General features: G+C 41.5%; 1 protein-coding gene across 3 annotated transcripts; it reads left to right on the top strand.

Moving 5' to 3' along the window:
• The first annotated feature begins 508 nt into the window (after positions 1-508).
• Positions 509-21,808, top strand: BUB1B (BUB1 mitotic checkpoint serine/threonine kinase B). Of its 3 annotated transcripts, none has more exons than XM_057387379.1 (19): positions 509-565; positions 1,714-1,896; positions 2,241-2,300; positions 2,527-2,671; positions 3,424-3,620; positions 3,700-3,878; positions 3,991-4,184; positions 6,829-6,923; positions 8,871-9,097; positions 9,369-9,481; positions 9,958-10,244; positions 11,157-11,338; positions 13,351-13,497; positions 13,655-13,770; positions 14,043-14,204; positions 14,905-15,047; positions 17,277-17,448; positions 17,813-17,919; positions 21,254-21,808. In XM_057387379.1, exons 2-19 carry the CDS (start codon positions 1,754-1,756, stop codon positions 21,441-21,443), a joined length of 2,859 nt encoding a protein of 952 aa, XP_057243362.1. In that variant the 5' UTR covers positions 509-565; positions 1,714-1,753; the 3' UTR covers positions 21,444-21,808. The 3 variants fall into 3 exon arrangements, with proteins under 3 accessions (XP_057243362.1, XP_057243360.1, XP_057243363.1); XM_057387377.1 differs by lacking the exon at positions 509-565 and adding an exon at positions 572-776; XM_057387380.1 differs by lacking the exon at positions 509-565 and adding an exon at positions 572-647.
• Positions 21,809-22,498: the final 690 nt, after the last annotated feature.

The raw sequence follows: 22,498 nt of genomic DNA on the forward strand, positions 1-22,498 counted from the left end.
CGTTCTGTCTTTGTTATCAAACATGAAAAGCAGAATCACCAGTTCCTTTTATACTCATTGAGTGAAGGTAATTATTGGGGCTGAACATCACATTAACACAGACATACACTTCTGGGAGCCACTTTTGGGAGTGTGACAATATGTATTTTTCTGGGATACACAAAAAGTCAAGTTTTCTGTGACACCAAAGCAGARCTAATCGCCACTTGCATGAAGTGAGAGCYTTGGGAAAAAKAACARTTAATATAAGGCAGAGAAATAAYGTGGAGARTCAGTGAGTGCAGAGGGAAGGAGCGGGAACACACGCGAGCAAGAGGAGCATGCCTTTCAGATGAGATTAACTGCGAGCGCAGTAATTATAAAACTGTTTTTCCCAGCGGGSTGCCGCGGGTGAGGGGGGAAACTACAATTCCCGTGATGCCCCGGGGCGACGCAGGACGGCGCCAATCAGGAGRGGCAGGGCGGGGCGCGACCAATGGGGATGCGGGTAGGGTTTGAATTTGAGGCGGCGTCGCCGTTACGGCTTTGTGGTGCTGGGATCCTGTGCTGCCGGGCGCTGTGTGCGGTTCGTCYAGCCGGGAGGGGTTCGTGAGGGGCGTACGGGTCTGTGAGGCCGTGAGCGCTGAGGCGGCCTGAGGCAATGTGGGGTGAGAGGTGCTCGGGGCTGATGCTTGTGGAGTCCTTTGGGGACTGAAGCGGTCTCAGGGCCTGTGAGGTTGGCAGGTCTGAGGGTTGTTGGACCCGTGAGGAACTGAGGCGGCCTCAGGGGCTGTGAGGTGCGTGGTGCTGATGGTTGTGGGGTCCGTGAGGGGCGCGCACCTGTGGGATGGGGGAGCTGTGGTGTCTGTGAGGGGCTGTGGGCTGTGAGGGACGCTCGGGGGGTCTGTGATGTTCGTGAGGGGCTCAGAAGTGCGAGGGGGTGATGGTCGTGGTGTCCATGAGGGGCTGTGAGGCGGCCTTAGGGGCTGTGAGGTGCGCGGAGCTGATGGCTGTAGGGTCCATGAGAGGACCGGGGATCCGTGAGCCGTGTCGTGTGTAGGGCGGAGGGGMTGTGGGTGTCTGTGGAATCCACGTGGAGCTGTAAGTTGTGAGCTGCGCGGGGCTGAGGGCTGTGGGCTTCGGGAAGGGTGCGCGCCTGAGGGCTGTGTGGKGAGCGCGGCTGAGGGGCGCTCGGAGATCCATGAGGGACTGTGCTTTCTGAGTTGTGTAGGGCTCTGAGGGGCTGCAAGATGTGAGGTGTGTGGGGTTGAGGGGCTGTGAGGATCCATGAGGGGGCTGTGGGAGTCCCTGAAGGGCTTTGGCGACCCCTGAAGGGCTGTGGGCTGTGAGGTGTGTAGGGTTGAGGGGCTGTGCGGGCCTCTGCAATCCGTGAGGGGCCGTAGGGGGTGAGGCGTTTGGCGCTCGCGGCTGTGGCGCTCTGAGGGACCCCCGGCAGGGCCCCGGGGCTGCCCGGACAGCGCGGGGTTCCCGGTCCCGGCGTGGGCCGGTGCGTCCTGGGGAACCACCAGCTTCGCCTCCCCTCGGTGCAGCAGGGATTCATATACATTTATTTCCCATGGTGGGGAATTAAACTCCCAAGTCCCTCTAAAAGTTGGGCGTCTAAGCAGTGTGTTTTGGCTGCACAGAAAATTCGGAGTGAATGGGTGATGACAGCCGGCTCTGCCAGGTTTCAGGTGTCCATTTCTTGTGGGTGTTCATTTCTTGTTAACACAGGATTAAAGGAGAGGCAGTCGGGATTAAAGTAGAGAGTGTCATGTCCCAGGATTGCAGCCATGAGTGGGAGCTGTGCAAGGAGAATGTGCAGCCCCTCAGGCAGGGGCGGGTGATGTCCAGCTTGCAGGAGGCACTGGCTCAGCAGGACTCCTCCAGCCACACTGCTGTGCAGCTGAAAAAACAGTGAGTGAYGTTATAACTTCTCCTTTGTCCTTATCTTCATTCTTCTCATTTTATCTAGGTCTTCTTTAGCTGTACTAATCTCACAGGCATTAAAAAAGGCATAAAAGAAGTTTAGTAATTGATGTCTGTACTGCTGTCACACTCTAGGATTTTAGAAATACTCACTGCAAGTGCTGTGTACTACAGACTTCAACTTTTAGGTTTACAATGGAGCATTTAAACAGCAAATACTAGGGAGATTTGGCTGTGCTTTTCAATAAAATAATTAAGTCAGTTTGCAATGTACAAGATAGATATACAGTGATATGAATTTTATTTATTGGATGAATAATTGTATTTTTTAGGGAGTTTGAAGCAGAAATACGATTTTACTCTGGAGATGATCCTCTGGATGTGTGGGACCGGTAAGTTTCCCTTTATTTCAGAAAAGAGTTGAACAGTCATATATCCTTGTAAAAGCAAGGGAAACATATTCTAATTTAATAAGAAGCTCATTAAAAGCTAAATTATGTGACTGCTTTTTAATATTATATTGTRTTTTAATGTTATGCTTTTCTTTTTCTTGATATTTTCATATTGTATAGACACTTATTTAAAAACTGACTTGCTATGAACACGTTCTGTCACTAGGTATATCAAGTGGACAGAGCAGACCTTTCCTCAGGGTGGCAAGGATGGCAACCTCACAGTAGTTCTGGAAAGGGCAGTGAGAGCCCTCCATGGGCAGCAGCGATACTACAAAGATCCTCGCTATCTTAATCTCTGGCTCAAGTTTGTGAGTGTATTGGGACCATCTCTTGGATGCTGCTTTTCCCTGGGACTTGTCATGTTAGCACAACAGTTAAGCTGATTTTGGTGACAAGAGTCAGCGTTGCACAAGTGCAATATTAGATGTATTTTTCCAGAAGTATATTATTCTTGAATTCTGCTTCTCATGTCCAGACTATTTTTTAGGGTTCACTTTGTTCACTTTGGACAGCTACAAACTCCAGAAGTTTGTTTTTGAAAAGCTGGCTTGAATAAACCGAGCTCAAATATTTATTTTAGGAGAATGAGAAGTGATCTAAAGACACAGTATCTAAAACATATCTGTCCTACTAGTTATTTTAGCTTTTAGCTGTCTTCTGTCCMCATCCTTTTAAACTCTAAACCAAGTTGCACATATTCGGGTCCTGCCCTGTCGCTCCATTGCTGTAATTTTTGTTCTCCACATCTTTTCAAAGCAGCTTTTCCCCTGCTTCAGGTTACTGAGCTGATTTACCAGTTCCAAAACTGGCAAGGAATGTGCTATRCTTCATCTAAAGCTAAAATAACTGTTCTCAAGAATACTAATATGGTGTAATTCAATAATTGAACTACCTCAGGTTCAAATAAGAAATGATAAAATTCTATGTACTGGCCTTACATCTGCTCCTGTCAGACTTGTATTGAAATCAGCAGGGTCTTTGTGGAGGCATTGAAATGCAGATTTTGACTGGGARCCCTCTGCAGTGCCATGTGATTACTGATATACTTGGGTCATTTCAGGGCGATTGCTGCAAGGAGCCCTTGGATGTGTACAGTTACCTGCGCAGCCAGGAGATCGGCACCACGCTGGCCSTGCTCTACATCACCTGGGCAGAGGCGCTTGAGGCCAGGGGAAGCTTCAAGAAAGCAGATTTGATATTCCAGGAAGGGCTCCAGTGCAAGGCTGAGCCTTTGGACAAACTCCAGGCTCATCACAAGTAAGGGAAGAATTTAGGTGCATTCCTGGGTTCCTGGGGTAGGGAAGATTATGCTGACTTCTCCAATGTTTTCTTCTAGGCAGTTTCAGGCCCGTGTTTCTCGGCAGGCACTACTGGCACTTGAGGAAAGTCCTGATGGAGATAATACAGGTCTGCTGGAAATTGCAGAGCCTCAAAGAAGTTCGCTGGCAGATCTCAAAGGCAGAGGGAAGAAAACTGTGAGAGCCCCCATTAGTCGTGTGGGAGATGCAGTTAAAGGTACATTCCAGAGCTGAAACAACCTGTTATTGGAGGAGTTTCATCTCTTTGTTGTGGAATTTGCAATTGAATGTGACAGTTGAATGTTAATTGGCAATCTTTTTGCATATAGGCATGAACTCAAACAGAATCTGCCAGCCTCAGGCTTCTCTGCAGCTTCCAAATACTCCAAGTTTTGTTGTGTTTGATGAAAATTCTGTGTCTGGACCTGAGATTCCAACACTTACAGCACAGTCGTGGCCAGCACCTCCAGTTCCCAGGGCCAAGGAGAATGAACTCAGCGCAGGACCTTGGAACTCTGGCAGGGTAAGAGGCTCAAAATGAACTCAGGAAAGAGAGGAAGCTGTGTATAAGCTGATCCCTGAGACAGAGGTCATGTCTTTCTCCCTTGCCTGTGGTTTGTGTYTATTGTAAACACAGCTTTAATCATAGAGTTGTGGAAGTGTTTTGCTTGAGCGGGACCTTATAGATCATCCTGTTACACCTTCTGCTATCCCAGGTTGTTCCAAGCCCCATCCAACCTGGCCTTGGACACTGGCAGGGATGGGGCAGCCACAGCTTCTCTGGGCAACCTGTGCCAAGGCCTCAGCCCTGTCACAGGGAAGAATTCCTTTGCAATATCTCATCCAAACCCACTCTCCTTTGGCTTGAGGCCGTTCTGGCTTTTCCCGTCACTGTGTGCCCTTGTGAAGAGCACGAAGGAGTACTTAGACTCCTTCTAAAGAGTCCCTGGCCATGTGTATTCTGTTCAACTTTAGCGAGCTGATATTGCTAGAATAAGGTTTAAAAGCTCTCTGGAGTTTTAAAATCAAGAAGTGAGAATCCTTGCTAACCTGAAGAACTGGCAGAGGTGGCCTGCTAAACTGTTTGGAGGGCAGAAACTGAATATAAGAGGGCCAACATTAGCCAAGGAAAGGGGAGAGAAGCCAGGCATTAGTTAAWTCTGCAAGAAAGAAGAGTAAGAGTTAAATTGTACTGGAAAATACAGTGTGAAGGAGGAACTTGTTGCCTGCCTTGTTAAAATAAGGCATGTATGGCATTCTGCTAGTCTTGTTTTGAAGTGCTTGTGAGGAAAACAGAAGAACAGAGATCAAAAGAAGTCAACTACTGTATCAATGGAATATTTATCCTGAYAATATGCAGACAGAAAGTAGCTTCCAATGGCTTAAACTAAACACGAAAAGAAGGGACTGTGCTGCAGTTGTTTAAGCTGTTCTAGAGAAAAGATGCAAAACATTGTCTGAAGGGAATCAGTCCTGTGAAATGAGGTTTGTTTCACAGGCACTCAGATAACCCCCGGTGTTGCCATGTTCTTTGTAGCTCAGGAAAGAAKAGCAGAAAGTCACGGGATTGATGCTTGGAAATAGAACACAAACTTTTCCAGACCATGTTAGAATGATAATATGAATGCAAACCTTTACTGGAAATCCTTCAGGTAAACAATATGGCGAGAAGCAGTGCCCTGAGTTAGATGCTTGTAATTGGTAAGATTGGGCAATTAGAATATSTAGCTATTCCTGTGTATTTAGAGGAGCAGTTGGTTAGGTAATCTCCCCCCASGTTCTGCTCTCCAGCCCTACCGTTATTATGCCTGTGGTTATGTGGTGCAAAATAAAATGTCCTCGGAGAACTTACAGGCAAGAGAAGAAAATTTCTTCTTATKGAWTGYGTCAATAAGCGCCTGTTCAGTGWGGGAAAGAAAGCTGGGAAAGTGCTCGAAGTTATACTGASRAATTTARCAGTTTAYAAAGCTACAAATRCATGGAGAMTACATAAAAGCTAAAAACTTCAGGTGTCCRKATGATGAAAATATTTTCATCTTCTTAATATGGACRTTGTTATAAGTRAAGTTTAGTCAGAAAARCTAGAATGAAGGAGGGACACGTCTAGGCTAAAATTTAGGGSAACTCTGGGAATATTCTTTTCAGATAGAAAGCAATTTGGTTGAATGAATGGAAAAGTTCAGAGAACTACAGGTTTAAATGAGCTGAGAAGAATGAGGAAGAATTAGTAAGATAAAACTTCTTTTATCAGTTTCTTTGTGYTGCTTGACACATTCAGTGTGGTCTCTGAATGCTTCCATATTTCTTTTAAWATCTGCCCTTAGAGTTCTCTCTGTTCCGCCCTAATGAATTTCTTAAATTTAATTAAATAAAATATCCTGATTCTAGCAGAAGAGTTGAGGATGTTTAATTCCACTCCACTGAAGGGTGGTGCAAGAGTGACCTTTGGTGAATGCTTTGAGATATTAAAACCTGCACAGCGGGGGGAAGGGATTTCTTTTATTGCTGGTGTCATGATGCCTCTGTAAGCAGTTTGGGAAATGATGGAAAAGAGGAGTGAGTTTGTGAAGTGTTTCCACAATGTAACTCKTTTTGTGCTAAGGAGGCACRTGGAATTCAAATAGGCAGCTGAGAGTAATGTGGAGTTASACTGAATTCCACCTCCTCTCCAAAATAATGGACTTCAGAAGCTGTTATGAATTTGTTGCTGCTGAAATGGCCTCTGATGGGAAAATTTTAACATAAACCCAACCCAAGTCTGGAGGCTGTTGGTGGACAAGAGAATGAATAAGATCATCCAAGTGGGACCATCTTGGCTATACAATGGGGACTATGATTTATGGGAAATGAGGAGTAGCTGGAATATCCAGCCTGACCAGGGTAACATTCCCTTAATATGTGTATAACATTCTCTCAGAATAACAGAAACTGGGGTTTGGGAGGAGATGCTGGAGGAGCGTGCCTTGCTTTTTGTGTGCCAGTGTCCAGGTGGTGGGCTGTGATGGTGTCAGAGCAGAGTTCATCCTGGAAAAGCCTCTGTCCAGTTAATTTTCTATCTGACAAAACTCCAGATGAGCAGAAGTTGAGGAAAGAGAGATGCAGGGTGCAGAGGGATGTGAACACTAAAATGAATCCCTAAGCTGTTAACGTTGCCTTTACTTCCACAGCGTCCTCGCAGCATGGTGAATTCTGGCATGGAAGTGCCCCCGCCACTGCCCAGTTTCACCCCCTATGTGGATGAGTCAGCTCAGCCACAAATGATGTGAGTGGTGAGTTTGGTATGGGGGTTGTATTTGGAATTCTCAAAGCTGCTTCCTAAAATTCTGACTTGTTTTSCAAAGTRCTTAAGCYTCTCAAGCTACAAGAATTGAAAGGTCTGTCAGTCTGGAAGCAATTAGTGCTGCAGCTTGATGACAGGCTTCAGCAGAGGTTGCATAAGGACATGGGAAATGTTCAGTGCTGCTCATGATGGAGGAACCTATATCACATTTATATATGCTAATTGGTTTAATGGCTTAACTCAGTGTGTTTACACAAAACCACRAGTTACCTGTCTTAGGGTGCTGTTTRCTGTGAAACAGCCTCAAATGGAGGCAGAGTTGTGGCTGTTTTTTTGTATCTTGGGAACTCTGTGCTCAGCATATCTGGAGTTTTATTTTGAAATAAGCTATCAGAGTTGCCATGACAACAGTGTTGCTTAGGTCTTGGAGGAGTGAGTGTGCTGCTTGTACACTGCTCCCTGATTTGCGGATAAATCCCAGGAGCTGGGGTGGTTTTCTTAGAGCAGAGGAAAACACATTATTTTGCGAGGTTTCTCTACCTTTCTGTGGCYAGTGATGGCCAGGGAATAGACAGGCTCTTTCTGAAGGTGACATGGGAAAAACTGTTTGGTATTACAGATGGTTTCCACAGCTCTGAATTGTGTGGAATGAAGGAATGCTGAGAGTTGGTGAGCAGCATGGATTGTGTGTGGACTGCAGAATACCTCTGACCAAGGATATGCCATTGTTTATTAAAGAATGTGTAAAAAGCTGCATTTCTGTTTGACCTGTAAGACTGCTTCTTGCTCCTGAAAGGCAGTGATGCCACATCACTGAATCTTTTGGTGTGCTGGTGTGTCGAATGAAGATTTATTACTTATAGAAGGCAGCAGGTTTTTATACCAGGGAGAGGGAAGGAGTGAATAGAACTGAACATCAGGCAGAGTTAGCTCTAAAGCAGCTTAGGCATAGGCTTGGTATGTTGGTTTAGGTTATGTAGTTGGAACTTTAAAAGTAGATTTTCTTTTTTTCTGCCTTTGAAGCCATTTCCTCTTGATGCCATGGTCACCTGCCAGGTGGTCTGGAGGTGTTGTGCTGAAACTGTGTAAATGTGATGCAAATCATGCCATCAGCTGTCATCCAGAGTTCTGGGCAGAAGGACCCGGTTGTGATCTTAGTAATCTTAGAGTCCCCACACTCCCTCAGAAAGCTTTGAACTCCCAAACATTAGGAGCACCTGTTTGCCTCATGATCTCCTATAGAATGTGAGGGTTGGGAGTCCCCTGACATGCAAAACAAAACAGATGTCTTGGAGCTGTGCACAGGGTTTTCTTTTGCACTCCTTGCTTACCCAGACCACAGGTACCTCATTTTTTGCAGTCAGTTGTTCAGGGCATCCTTCACTGAGGCCCATGTGGGAATGAGTCCTGCTGACATCAGCTGGATTGCTGGTGTTGGTACAGCTGTACCAGTGTTGCTTCCTCTCCTGAGATGAGTCCGTAGGTTTCATCTGGCACAAGAGTTTCCATTTTAAGCGCCTTTTCTCCTGTGTGTCTTTTGTCCCAGATAATCATCCTACAAACCAGAGTTTAGGGATTTGTCACCCGTGTGGTCACACAGCTCAATGGAACTGAATTGAACAGATCCTGCTTCAGGCTGTGTGGCAGTTCAGCCATCATAAGAATTTTATTTGCTTTTGACTGGACCTTATTARCACTTTGGGCTGGACTTGTTTTTTGCAGTTTGTTTTATTTATTTATCACAGAACTCTCAGTAGTATGCTGCCTTTGATGTTAGTCATTCCAATTGTGCTTTTTTTGTAAGTTCAGAACAGAACATCTTTACTCCAGAACCAGATTCTGGCTTTGTCCCTGTTCTCTCCCGTGCGTGCTTTTCTGTGCTACAGTGACAGTACAAAAAGTCCCGGTGATAAATGAATGTCTTTTCAGGACTCCCTGCAAAATTGAGCCCAGCATAAACCATGTGTTAAGTACTCGCAAACATAAGGAGCAGGAGGACCCGCTCCAGCGAGTGCAGGATCAGCAGCAGGATGATCAGGAAAAGACAGAGATGGTGATGTACTGCAAAGAGAAGGTTTATGCTGGAGTTGACGAATTCTCTTTTGAAGAGATCCGAGCTGAAATCTACAGGAAGAAAGCAAGAAAGAAAGACGAAGGTGTGTTTCAAATGGGCAAGTAAGGCTTTTGAGATGGAATCACAAAATTGTGTTTGCTTCTGTTTGTTATTGCAGCTGTGTCTTTTTCTTCTGGGACAGCTGTTTAACTGCACTGAGGGATAGAGACAATACCATATTCAACAGCTTTTCATGGAAGCTGTTGAACAGGGAAAGACCAGCAGAACTTTTTGCCCTTTGACAAATAATTTAGGCTGTAACCACTAACTGTATGTGAAATATGCATTGGGCCTTACAAATTTTTTTCTCTTAGATGAAATCCAAGCCATAGAACGGGAGAAAGAAGAAATACAAAGAAAAATTGAGGAGCTGGAAAAGAAATTAAGGAAGAAAGAAGCTGACAAGCAGAAACAACATCATGAACAGGTATTGTCCTCATTTAACTGTTTTCCGTGTAGCTGCAATTTTAAATAAGAACACCCATGAAAGCCAAAAAGAAACCTCTTAGATATTCTTCTAATACTTTTTAAACCTCTTTTGAAAGGTGTCTTCGCTAATAAAGTATATTGTCTTTCTCTCCCTTCCTTCCTTCTCTGTTTCCAAAACAATGTCTTCATGGTAAATATTTTAAATAATGAAACACAGTGGTGACTTTGTTGTAAGCTACAAAGCTGCTTACATATGTCTTAAACAATTGAAGTTTTGTTTTACTAGCTAAAATCTCCTATGAAAGTTTATATATGGTCATAAAGAGTAAAAGATTAATTTTAACTGAATGTCCTATTCATGTTGGAAGGTGGTGGGGTAGAAGAAAGGGAAGAGAAATGTTCAGCTTTTAAATAAAGAAAAAATTGTTGTAAAATGTACAGGCTTCTCACAGTCACTTCTTTTTTTTTTTTCAGGATCAGCTGAATGGAAGTGAACGTTTGACTGAGGATGCAATTGTGACAGGCTCCTACAAAAACAGCAGCCTTTGTGCCAACCCAGAAGACACGTGTGACTTTAACAGGGCTGCCCATCTGGCCTCAACGCCCTTTCACGGGGTGGTAGCTCAGAGAGTCCCAGCTCCTGCTTTCTCACAGAGTGAACAGGAGGAAACCAGTCCAGARTTCAAGAGTGCACCTCTGRATCARGAGACACTGGTGTGTGAAGMAGCATACACTGAAGCTCTCCATGTAAAAAAACTGAGGTAATTACCAGTAAAGGACCTTCAGCCCCTTTTCCTGCATGTCTTTCACAGTTGTGGTTTTAGTGTTGCTAAGGGGAAGGAGTTTTCTGGAAAGACCAGAATATACTGGGGAGAACCCTTTCTTTAGCTCAGGGTCCACTTTGYCTTGAGCAGGTTTAAGAGGTAATAGCAAGCCCACTTGGCTTTTCAGCATTACAGGTGTGAAACTTAAGTATACGGCTTTTTAACAAAATTAACTTTGCAGAGAAGTTAATAAATGCATTCTGTCTTCATTATCAAACATGAAAAACAGAGTCATCTGTTCCTTTTATACTCACAGGCTTCTGCAGTTAATTTTAAGCATATAAAGTGCATCTTGTGTTTGTGGTTTACTTCTTTGACAGAGGAAAAAAGGTGGAAAGAAAAAACTAGCAAACAACTTGTTATCATTGTTATGAAAAAACATCTGTTGTATGGAAGTTTCTTAATCTTGAGCTGAGTTGGATTTGCTAGCTCTTAATATGTAAATATGTATACCATGCTGAAGGTGTTTTTTAAGTGGGGGGTACCTTGAAAAATGTGCTGATTATTATTTGGCAGAGTTATTTCCGATCCAACTCTTCACTGCTTTGAAAGCACTGAAATTTTGTAGCAAAGGGAGTGCTAAATATTCAGTAAGTCTGTTGCAGCAGTCAGATCTGGTGGAAGAGAAGATTAAAAAAATTATCTGTAGACTAAGATTCTGAGTATAATTAATCATCAAAACTGAAGTGGATTGCTGACATGACTTCTGGCTTTCTGCTAAGGATGGGAAAAATTTCTTCATGTTAATTAAATTTGGGCGTGCACAGTATCCTCTCCTAGCCCCCTAGTTTGGATTATTTACAATTTGTGTCTTTGGGAAGTCTCAGTAGTTGATGTCTTTATTTACAGCCCGATCATGGAAACAAGCCTGGAAGATACTCGCTCGTCAGGTTCTTCAGTCTCAGGAGGTTCTCTGTCCTCTGTTACACAAATGTCCACTAATAAATGCCTCCAGATCACTGAGAAACTGGAGCTGTCTCAGAGCTTGCTTACTGAAGTGGTTACTCATTCTCAAGGTGGAAATGTTACTGGTTAGTACTAACCTGGATTTCAGTCACAACAAATAACTTGCAACTGTCACTAAATGTGKTTTTTTTTCTGTCCTTCCTGCATCCCTCTGTGCTTTGTGTGCTTCCCATTACTGTGCCTTGTGACTGAACTTGTCTCCCTTGTCTGAAGCAGCAGTGTGGTACAGTACAAGATGCTTRTCAGCATCCAAATCATATCAGTGTTAAGGTGACAGAGAAGTTACTTAAGGTAGTAAAGCAGGCAATCTGTAYGAGTAATGAGGTCAAATTCCCAAACTAAAAATTTGGTCTGCATGGCAGTAATAACTTCTAAGACAGCTTTGGTTTGTTTTCCTTTTTTCTCTGTAATCATACTGTATGTCTCCTGATGTGCTGATAAGTTACTGCTTTGAAAACATTGAGTACAAGTTTGGAGTCTAGTGCAAGTTGCATAATTTTGGTTTAATTCTGCACTTTTAACTATGCTGTAAACTGYTGTGCTGCTTCACTGTGTCCTTCTTATTCCTATTGAGGGAAAACAGTGGTCCTTAAATAATCAATTTCTTTGTTTATTTTTCTTTTAGTTAAAGGCCCTTGTTTCTCTCTTTTCTAAATATTTAGATTAGAGTTGGAACAGAAATGGTCACAAATAGCCTTCAAAATTTGGCCTGTGGAATTAGATGTGTGTTGAATGATGTTTTTCAAGATGTTTAACCTGCTTTCACTCCTTTGATTTTGGTTTACGGTGCTTTATTAGAATTGCATATTTGAAAATTTGCAGTGTATCTACTCTGGAGAATTATGTTCTCATGTGCCTGCAGATTATTTTAYGGTGAAGCATACTTGGGACCTGGAATGAAAGTATAATTAGAAGTGACGTCAGTGAAATAGGTGGAATGTTTTGGATGGATCTTTGACTTGTGTTTATTATATGTACTGATCTTTAGAGCAAGGTAAAAATGTCTTCAGAAAAAAAAGAAAGCATTTGTTCAGATTTTTTAATGGTCCTTTCTTAAATTTGGATCTTTCCTGTTGCTTTGTTTCTTGATTTCTGCACATCTGCCTTGAACTGCAGGTCTCACCCTGGATGTAGTAATTCTTAATACTGTGCAAAGAAGAAAAATTACTTTAGATGTCTGTCAGTTTATTCCTGCAAAATATGCAAGTAAATTTCATAGGTTTGTGATGGGAAAAGCTTGGAGTATGTTGTAGCCTCCAGCCTACACTGTTTCCTGCAACTGCTTTCAAAAATTGCTTCCTGAGCAGTACTTACTGCAGTGCTTTTCAAATAAGTGTGGGTATAACAGCAGACAGTCTTCTTCTTACCTGTGTATGGTSAAAGTTTAAAATGTTCTTCCTCATTACAGCCATGGCATTTGGGAGAAGGCAGTAGAGGCCATCTAGTTATTGTGTTTTATCTCAAATGATCAGGCAGAGTAAACACTTGAGGTTTTTTACCGATCTATTGAATGACCTTATGTTCTGTTATGAAGGGAAGTAAGTCCTACAGGGAATTATCTTAGGTGTCTTCCAGGAGAGAAATGCCATTAAATTCTTAATATTGCAGTGAGCAGCAGAGTTGGAGTCCAACTTTGTTTTCCTATTCTTATATAAGACCTTTGTAATTAATGGACTAAATTTCCCTAAACTCCGTAATTTTAAAATCCCAAACTGATCACTTGATCTGGGCATAGATTTTAAAAAGGAGTGGTGCTTTGTAGAAAGAGTTTGAATTCTGCTGTGGCTGAAATAATTCAGAGCTTTGTCTCTTGTCAAAGGTAGATTTTGCATGATGCTACAGTAGAACCCTTGAGACCTCATGATAAGAGTCTGTGAGAAGGGTTTAAAGACAGGGGTCACATTGACTTCCCAGAACTAYTGGAAGGAGATGAATTGACTCACTAAGAGATGAACAATAAATCAGAATGTGGATTGAAAGCTTCTAYTATCCAGGTTGCTTTTACTGGCAGATATAACCAAGTTGCGGAGAGTTAACACTATTTCAGCTCATCTCCTCATGTTGTTTGTCTTCTTAGGGGATGATGTGGCTCCCTTCCTGTCTAGTGCTGAACAGCGTAAAAACCTTTCCAGTTCTGTGCTAGCATCACTGATTGCTTCTCCAGATACTCACTCAGARACTGGAACTCTGCCTCACCTGGAGGTTGGGAAAGACGTTGAGCTGGGTAGGTGTGCCAAACCCTCTGCAGTGCAGAGTTTGTGTTCTAATGGGTTTGAATTTGGTTCATATTCACCCTCTTAGTTTTATGTGGTGCAGGTGGGGAATCACTTTGAGAATAGCTATTAACTGTGACAGCTTATGAATGTAAACTTTCATTACAGGAAATGAGACTTACTGCATCAAAATGGAATATTGTAGCAATGAAGAATACAAGATGTTTTTTGCCATTCCAGCTGAATGCACTCTCCTGTGGGATGCAAAGGGATTTGCAGTAAAGGTAACACATGTGATAGTTATTGTACAAGAAGTGTGAAATGGTAAAATCTCATCCATTAATATAAACCCTTAATTTCTGAATTCTATGTATGAAGTTTGCTACTTCAAGTCCTCTTTCTAATTTTGGATCTAGATTAAAAGTTTCTGACTGCAGAAAATGTCTTCCTTGGTCAAGTGGGAGGGGAAAAAAAAAAGAGGATGAGAAGAATATGAAGATGAGTAATTTTTACTTTATTCCAAAAATAAATGTTCTTCTTATGTACCTTCTTGTAGGTTTATTCTCAGCCTGTACCTTGGGATTTTTATTTCACCCGTGAGTTACAGAAGCGTTTGAATTCTGACTTTGACCAGAGCTTCAGTGAGAATTGCAGCTGTTACCTGTACCAGGATGGCTGTGCCATTGTACACAGTGATATAAACTGCTTCACACTCAGGGTCAGTACAGATAAGCCAAGGAYAATTGGAGAGTCCAAACTGTTGCTTGGGTGCCAGTAGTGAGTTTGGGGTGGTGTTATGCTCGTTGCTGAAGAGCCACTCCTGGAACACAGATCACTGGTATTTATCTGTGTACAAATCAGGGCTGTCTATTAATGCCTCAGTTGGGTCTGGTTTCTCATTCATAGATGACATGCTTCTCAGAGACAATCTTGAACCAATTTTTCACATTTTCTGTCTTTGTGAGTCATAGAGGACTGGAGCCAAGAACCACATGTTACTCCACAGCAAGATTTGCATCTTGCAAAGCTGTTGTTTAATTTGACTTCTTTCAATACATTCCAGTCAGCTGTAGCAAGGTCGTAGCATTTAATGTCTTGCTGAATGGTTCACACTTTAAGTCTTGTAAGTACATTTTGAATTGTTGCATAACAAACAGGACTGAAATTCAATAGTGATTTCAGTCTTCAGTTCAATTACCCCTTATTGATCTTTTGTCCAATTTTGAATAATTTTTCCTAATAGCTTACAGTTATTGTAATTCTGTCTGGGTTGATCATATGCAAAATCTCATTATACTGAATTTAGGGTGGGACTGTTACCTCTGTGCAGATAAATAATGAAACGAAAGGTGAGCCATGAATATTTCCTCTAATCTAAGGTAGAAGGATACAGAGATAGGTGTTTATTCTCTTTTCAGGATATTCTCTGTGAGCGTAAGTTCATCACAAAGGAGCTCATCTTCGTGATTGTTCATGATCTTCTGCATGTGGTGGAGAAGCTGCACAAAGCAGAGATTGTCCATGGATATCTGAGGCCAGAGGTGTTGCTTCTGGGAGACAGGTTTGTCTCTTCCTATGAATATGGGAGGGTACAGAATAATTGTTTCAGCTACAGCTCCTGTGCTGCTGTAATTTCTCCTCTTGAGCTGGGATACTGAAGTACTGAGGCCTGAACAATAGGCCCTGAGCCAAAGTGGATGTGTAGATAAACCTTCCAACCAATGTTGTATTTGTATCCTCTCATTAATGCAATAACATTAGCAATATGATCTATGTATCCACTCATTGTCAAAACATGTATTCACCTTTCTGTATTTAGAAACTAGACAAAGCCACACCTGGGGTTTGGGGGTGTATGAGCAAAGGCAATTCCCTGGTTTCCTCCTTAAGCCCTGGCTGGGCTTTGAGAAGAAGCCAGGAGGAGGCTGAACCCAGATGTTCCTGCACTGGAAGTTGTGTGAGCTTGTTTRTTGCACCTTCTCCAAGCTGGGCCCTGTCCCAGTGCAGTCGGAAGCCTTTTTGCCTGTGGATGGACATGCACATAGAAATTCCCAGATCTGTTTCTGCTTTACCAAGGTTCCAGACTGCTAACTGGATATGGTTCATAACTTGGCTTTATACCAGAACCCTATCTGAAATGCAGGAAATTAGAAAACAGAAGACAGGTGGAACTGGAATGTCCAGATACGCTTAAAGTGTTCAGCTTTCTCTACAGTCCTGCTTGTACCTTGATGCATACACCTATTTTCTTCAAGTTCTCTCCCATATTATGTTAACAAAGTCACGTATCCCTTGGAATGTGATCTACGAACTAAATGTGGTGATGCCTGGAAATAGAACACAAACTTTTCCAGACCATGTTAAAATGACAATATAAAAGCAAACCTTTACTTGAAAGCTTTCAGGTATGCAATATGGCRGAAAACAGCACTCAGAATTAGATCCTTACAATTGATAAATTTGGGCAGTTAGACTAACTAGCCAATAATGTCTAAGTAGAGGAGCAGTTGGCTAGGTAATCTCCCGCCCTGGCTTCTGCCCTCCTTCCCTACCTGTATTATGCCCTTGGTTATATGATGCAAAATAAAATGTACTTGGAGAACTTACAGGCAAGACATAACAAAATTTCAGGAATGCGTCAATAGGCGGCTGTTCAGTGTGGGAAAGAAAGCTGGGAAAGTGCTAGAAGTTATWCCAAGGCATTTAACAGTCTACAAAGCTACAAATACATGGAGAATACATAAAAGCTAAAAATTTCAGGCATCAGTGSGAAGCCAGTAACCAGAATGTCTAATGAATCAGATATAATTCCATTACATAAATTCACTGGGGCTGTTCTTAATTATCGCTGATAAGTTAAAAAAGCCATTAAATTTACTTTCAGCCTACAGTCATCTAACATGATGAGATGTTATTTATTTTATAATATATTATAATTTAATATTAAATATTAAATATTTAATATATTAATATATATCCCCATATATTTTATGTATAATTTCTTTGTGATTATTTTATTAATAACTTATTTATATAATTATTTATAAATTCCATACCTGTACTATGCAAGTTCTAGTATCTTATTTACATCCTGCAGTGGGTTGTCCTGCACATCCTTTAGGGTGCTGCATCCTATTTTGGAAGTCACTRATAGTAGCTTGATGGACTTGGGTATCTCCTGCTGGATTTCTCTGTGGCTAATACAAAACAACTGCCAAAAAGTTAGGATAATGGTTGAGGTTTTTTTAGMTGGCAAAAGGACAAGTGCATAGTATAAATTACAAACTAAGCTCACAGCATACAAGTATGCAAGAAGAGTAGTAGTGAGAGCTGTGATACATTGGCTTGCAGTTGTTGATAGAGATATTCCTCCCTGCCTGTCCTCCCTCACCTGTACACTAGGAAAGGTTTGTTAAAGTACTATCAAAATTAATTATTTTTTGTATCAAGCATTGTGAGGTTTAGAAGGTGAGGGAGACATACAAAACATTTCACTATTTTCACTGTCCACAAGCTGTGTTTCAGATAACTGTGACATACGAAAATAGCATCATCCTGAACCCTTTAGTGTTCCCTGTTGCTTACTGTGGAGAAGCAGTATCATGCCTAAGCTCCCTGCTGTGAGCCCTTGCTATCCAGGGCAGCCCTTGCAGCAGTAGTTCTGACAGCAGCCATCAGAGGGGAGCATTGACATGGCTAAGACTCAGCTTTCCTGTGGTGTTAGATTAAATTAAAAAAAAAGAAAAAGTTCGTTGGATCATCTTCTGCCTCATGTACTTCCTCTGCTCAGGATCTGTGATGCATTTTCTAACAAGGAGGTGTCAAATGCTCTGAAGATGGTGGATTTCTCTCACAGTCTGGATTTGAGGGCACTGCCTCAAGTCAGCTTGCCCTACAGSTTTCCCACAGCTGACACCCCTCATGGACAGCAGCTTCTGGCAGAAGGCTTTTTTCCTTATCAGGTGAGTCTCTGTTTAGCAGGACATCTTAATTTCCTTGTTTCCTTTACAAAACCTATTTTCTTAAGTCAAAATTTACAAGTGCTATGGAAAGATCTTGATCTCCATTAATATTGAATAAAGAGAATTTTACACTGATGGAATCTTTGGCTTTAAGTGAAGGGATTGGCAGTGCTGTTSAGTGATTGTAACTACTGTATTCACTTACGAACCTACAATGAAACCAGAATTTTGCCTTTTGAAGTTTTCTTCCGTAACAGGTCTCTGGAAGATTCTGGGGCAAAGATGGYTCAGACTTAAATGTGTGAAAACACTAAGAGCAGAAAGTGATAGACAYTGAACTTTGTGATGTTTGTTGTGATTACAGGTAGACTTGGTTGGCATTGCAGATGTAGTSCATTTGATGTTGTTCGGGGATCATATCCAGGTCTATCAGGAGAATTCCATCTGGAAAATCAGACAAAACTTACCAAAGTAAGTCCTTTTACAAAGGGGGCTGCTGGGAAAGAAGACACATCTAACCTCATTTTCTTTATAGTGGGACTGTCTTCAGAGCTTAAAACGTACAACTTGGGGCTGTTTTTGCCAAAAATTGTTAGTTTTGTGGGAACTGAAATTGTGAAGTTGTTGGACTTGTTCACTGGTAGCCTCAGTGCTGTGTAGGAGACAATTTTAAGCTGAGTATGAATAGTCCAGTTAAGATGATTTTGCTTTTTCCATYCTTTCAGATGAGACTGACTTAGTCTCTCTCTGCATCTTACAGATCAAGCTTGGAGAAGTTTGTAAGTGAGTGAGGTGGCGAGGGGGCAAAGATTACATGAGCATGTTTTTTCAGGAATGGATTACTTTGGCTTTCTGCTTTTTTTTTTCTTTCATTCTAAGACACTGATGGCAGGGTGTAACAGTTGTAGAAACAGTACATGTGCATAACAAAGAAAAYAATTTTAAATTGTCATCTAAGATGCAAGTGTGAAAACTGCTGCTTTTAGGAAGCTGCTGTTTGTCCTGAGATATTAAATTCTACTGCTCTATTTTAGCTGCATGGTTTTGGCTGTAAGTCTGCCTTGCCTTCCTGTGCCCTTTGTTCTTAGACTGCACACTTGCCTATTTTACTGGGCACATGCTCCAGATTTTTTTGCCTTGGCATTTCATAAGGATTTTCCAGAACTCTCCATCATGATAGCAATTACTRAATAGGTATCTGATTCAGGATCATGGATCACTCCTAGAGCCACTGGTTTAAGAAAACCTATTACCAATATGAGAGCTGTCCAGTTCCCTAGCAACATGCATTGCTTACATGTCCCAGTTTGTACTCAGCCTTTGGAAAAAAATCCTGTATTCTTAAGCTGTTTCCTTTTTCCTTTACTGGGTATATATCTGGTTTTCTACTAYGATATCCTTTCTTTAATTCTGCAARAGATTAAATTGAGCTACTGCAGATAAAGCCAYATAAGGTCTGAGTTGAGAAGGATGGGACATGGTGTCAGGAACCTGATCAGGATGTGGGTACAGGAAAAAGAGCAAAAGTGTCTGGATAACTTGAGCAGGAGGAATAGTAAGTCTAAGTTGGGAAGGATAAGGCTGGCTGTCAGTGGAGTTTAGAGGRGAAGGGTTAATTGGAAAGGAATTGYAGTYAAAGCTGGGGATGCTGGATTGAAAAAATTTGGATTTTGGGTTGAGGTAGAACTTGGAGGGAGACTTGAGGAGTGAGACCTGTGAAGGGCTAAAGGAGCAGGAAGAAGTTAAAGCCTGGGCATTAGTCCTGTGGAGCTGGAACCAGGCGGTAATGGCTTCTCACTTGCCTGTGTGCATCAGTTTGTGATTTGGAGGACACAATACAAATAAGGGATTTCTATTTGCCACCCTCTCTTCTGTTTTACTTCTGAAAATGTTAGACATATCTTTCATCATCTATACTTATTTTTCAATATCAGTTATTCCAGGAAATGTCTGCATAGGTGCTTTAGTTACACATTGTACTGAAGTCTTATATCAACAGTGCAAATGAGGCATTTCATTATGTGGGAATAAGGAATTTGCGCTGAATCCTTTTCCATTCACACATGGATCCTTTAGTGTGTGTGGTTCTTGCTGATTGATGACACTTGCTCTAGTCAGTTTGAAGCTTTCAAGTAATCTGTGACAAGCAAATTAACTGTTTCAGGGAACCTTCATCCACCAGCAGAGGCTCCACAATTGAGCACTTCCTGGGAGAAGAGTCAGCTGATTGAGATCAATCTTGCTCTTCATCTTTTGCATACAGCCATGTGTGCTGATGACATTTGTAATACCAATGAAGACATAGGATTCTTCTTCCTGTTGCTTTCAGTAATTCTACTTTTGTAAAGATAACATTGCTTCAGTCCTTTCTCTTCAAAGTTCTCTAAGTTATTTGGAAAGTGATTATTTTATTTTCTTGGGGTTCATTTGAATTTGTTTTGATTTTTTTTCAAGGATTGTATAGACAGGATAACTTTCCTCAAAAAACGTTCTGAGACTTCAGGTATTGGCGACTAGAAAGAAGGCTTCTTACTAGGAGGCTGACTGGTGTTAAATACAACAACCATGACCCTCTTATCTTAAGAAAGCTTTTTAAAAAAAGGACTTAATTATTTTTAAGTATTAAACAAGTGTAAAGAAAGCAGAATGACTGGAAGAGCTGCTGATTTTACTGCAGTTCAACAACATACCAAAGCAGTGGGAAATTGCAGGGTAGAATACAAAATTTTTYTTCCAGGGTCAATGGTTCCCAATAGAAGAGAACCCAGGTTTATGTGAGGCAGGATATGGAAGCTGTGTTTGAATTATTAGGACTATTTTTGTCATTCAGAACTCCTTACAGCTCCTTMGCAATACTTTATCTTCTCTGCTACATTTCTTGCTCATCTAATCCCACCAAGAAAATTGACTCAAGTCTTACATATTTTTTTTCTTGGTTAGGTTCTGCATTGCCTTCATTATTTTAGCTAACATAAGAGTTACCAGTGTAATAGTACAGGCTGGATTCATTCTGAGATGAGCTGCTGCTGTTTTGTGAGTCACTTAGATAAAGCAGAGGCAGATAATTTGTTTCAAAGCCACTGTAACTCCTGGCTCGAGGRAGAAAAGTGCTTCAGTAGTCAGTAGCGGTGCAAGACAGAAGAACAAAGGGTTAGCTCTAATATCAGTTTTCTGAGACTTAAATGAGTCACTTAACCTTTTTATTCATGTTGTGTGGGTACATCTGGGAGAGAGAGGGGATATTRCTATTAATTGTCTCCAAAATTTTATCTGTGTAGAACTCTGGAAGATGGAAGGCAGGGAAAAAAGGAAATAAAACTGGCTCTAAATCGCCTTTTTCTATTTTTATTTTTCTTGCAKCTTTCTTTTAATATTGCCCTCTGAACTTAGCTTGCAAGTGGAKAAATAAGATTTACCTCTGCCCTTTRTTCATGAAAAGAGTTTCCCAAGTTTTCTGGTTCAAAAATTTTCTTGATAACTCCTTTAAACTACAACTGCCATGGCTTAGTGTGAATGGTGGTAGTGGTCAGGTATACTAGAAAAGGGAGCTATATTAACAGTTGGTTTAGACCTGTGTAGTTACTATCCAGAAACTCATTGAAGAAAGAGGAAGGGGTCATACAAATAATATGAACAATACATTCCTAGTTTTCCTTTATATTTACTCATGGGGGTGAAATTACTACATCAGGTGTTGTTCTCCCAGGATGTTTAGTGCTGAATATAAATAGAGACCTTGATGGACGTGGTGGGGGATGTGTGTATGTGCATACTGTTCCATTGAACATTGCTCTGTTTGTTTTAGGACCCCTGGCAGTGATTTCTGGAGTAAACTTTTTGAGAAGATTCTGAATGCAGATGGTAAGTCCACAGTACCTCTGCTGAAGGAGTTGAGAGAGGAAATCAGTGAAATGTTTGACAGCTCTTTCCAAGAAAGACTTTTGTTGACCTTAGCTGCTGTGGGAGAAACATTCCTCGTGGTGAACTTCCAGTGACTTCATAGAAGACAAACATGTTCGGTATTATAGAGAAGAATTTGTTGTTGGGTTTTTATGTTTTCAAATGTGAGAGTGATTGGACCCATTTCTGCAATACTTCATATGGGACTTGCTCAAGAATGTTCCTATTGCAATACTGCATAGAAAACCTTCTAAGCCTCTCCAGGAACCTTTTTGTGTCTGAGCAGTTCATGAGAGAAAATCGTTCTTAACTGCTGCCTCCCCTTCTTAAGGCTCCTTAAAAATTTACCACCTAACTCGCACCGCACACTTTGAAATGTCTTTGTCTGCATTCAGTTGGTCTTTTAATTAATTCAATAAAGTTGTATTTTGGTAACAAGTGTCATATTAAACATTGCTGTCAGATGGTTTCAAAACACTTTATTTAGAATCCATGCAGAAGTGCTGCTGCATGACTGGGAATATTTATTCATGGCTGCAAACGCATCCTCATTTGGTGGCAGCTTTCATAACCATATGGGATTTCCTGGATATCTGAATACAACTTGAATGATTCTGCTTAGAATGTGCTCTCATAGAAAGTTGTCATAAGAAGTAGGTGAAGTCATGAGTGGAAAAGCTGTACACATAAACCTTTTTGCTTCTTAAGGCAAGAGTTTTGTTTACTTTTGCAAGAGCTGGAGCTCCTGACTGGATTTTAGTATCCCTGAATTCTCAATTTGCCCTAAGTGAAGTGTTGGCAGGCTTTTGCGGGAGGTTTTATGGATAGCTATATGTGCTAACCTTTTATATACTGCATTATTGAAACCAGTTCAAAGAYTTGATTTTATTCAAGACAAGAGAATTTACAGGACCCAAACCCAAGGCAGTACTATGTACTTTAAGTGTAGGTAAACTTCTCAGATTTGGGATTTACATCCTTGCAGCTTCTCCCACACATGATAGCAAGAGTTGACAACTGCATCATTAGCTATTTCTTCCCCCTAAGAAACCAAATTGGCTGTTTTTTCATTTGGTTAAATTCTCCAGCCATGGTTCTGCTTAGTTCTCCCCTTTTGCATTATCTCCAAATTTTGTGCTGGAACTTCATT

The sequence above is a fragment of the Malurus melanocephalus genome, unplaced genomic scaffold (assembly GCF_030028575.1).
Source record: "Malurus melanocephalus ecotype Western Australia unplaced genomic scaffold, MMel_1.1 scaffold_1199, whole genome shotgun sequence".
NCBI classification, from domain to species: Eukaryota; Metazoa; Chordata; class Aves; order Passeriformes; family Maluridae; genus Malurus; species Malurus melanocephalus.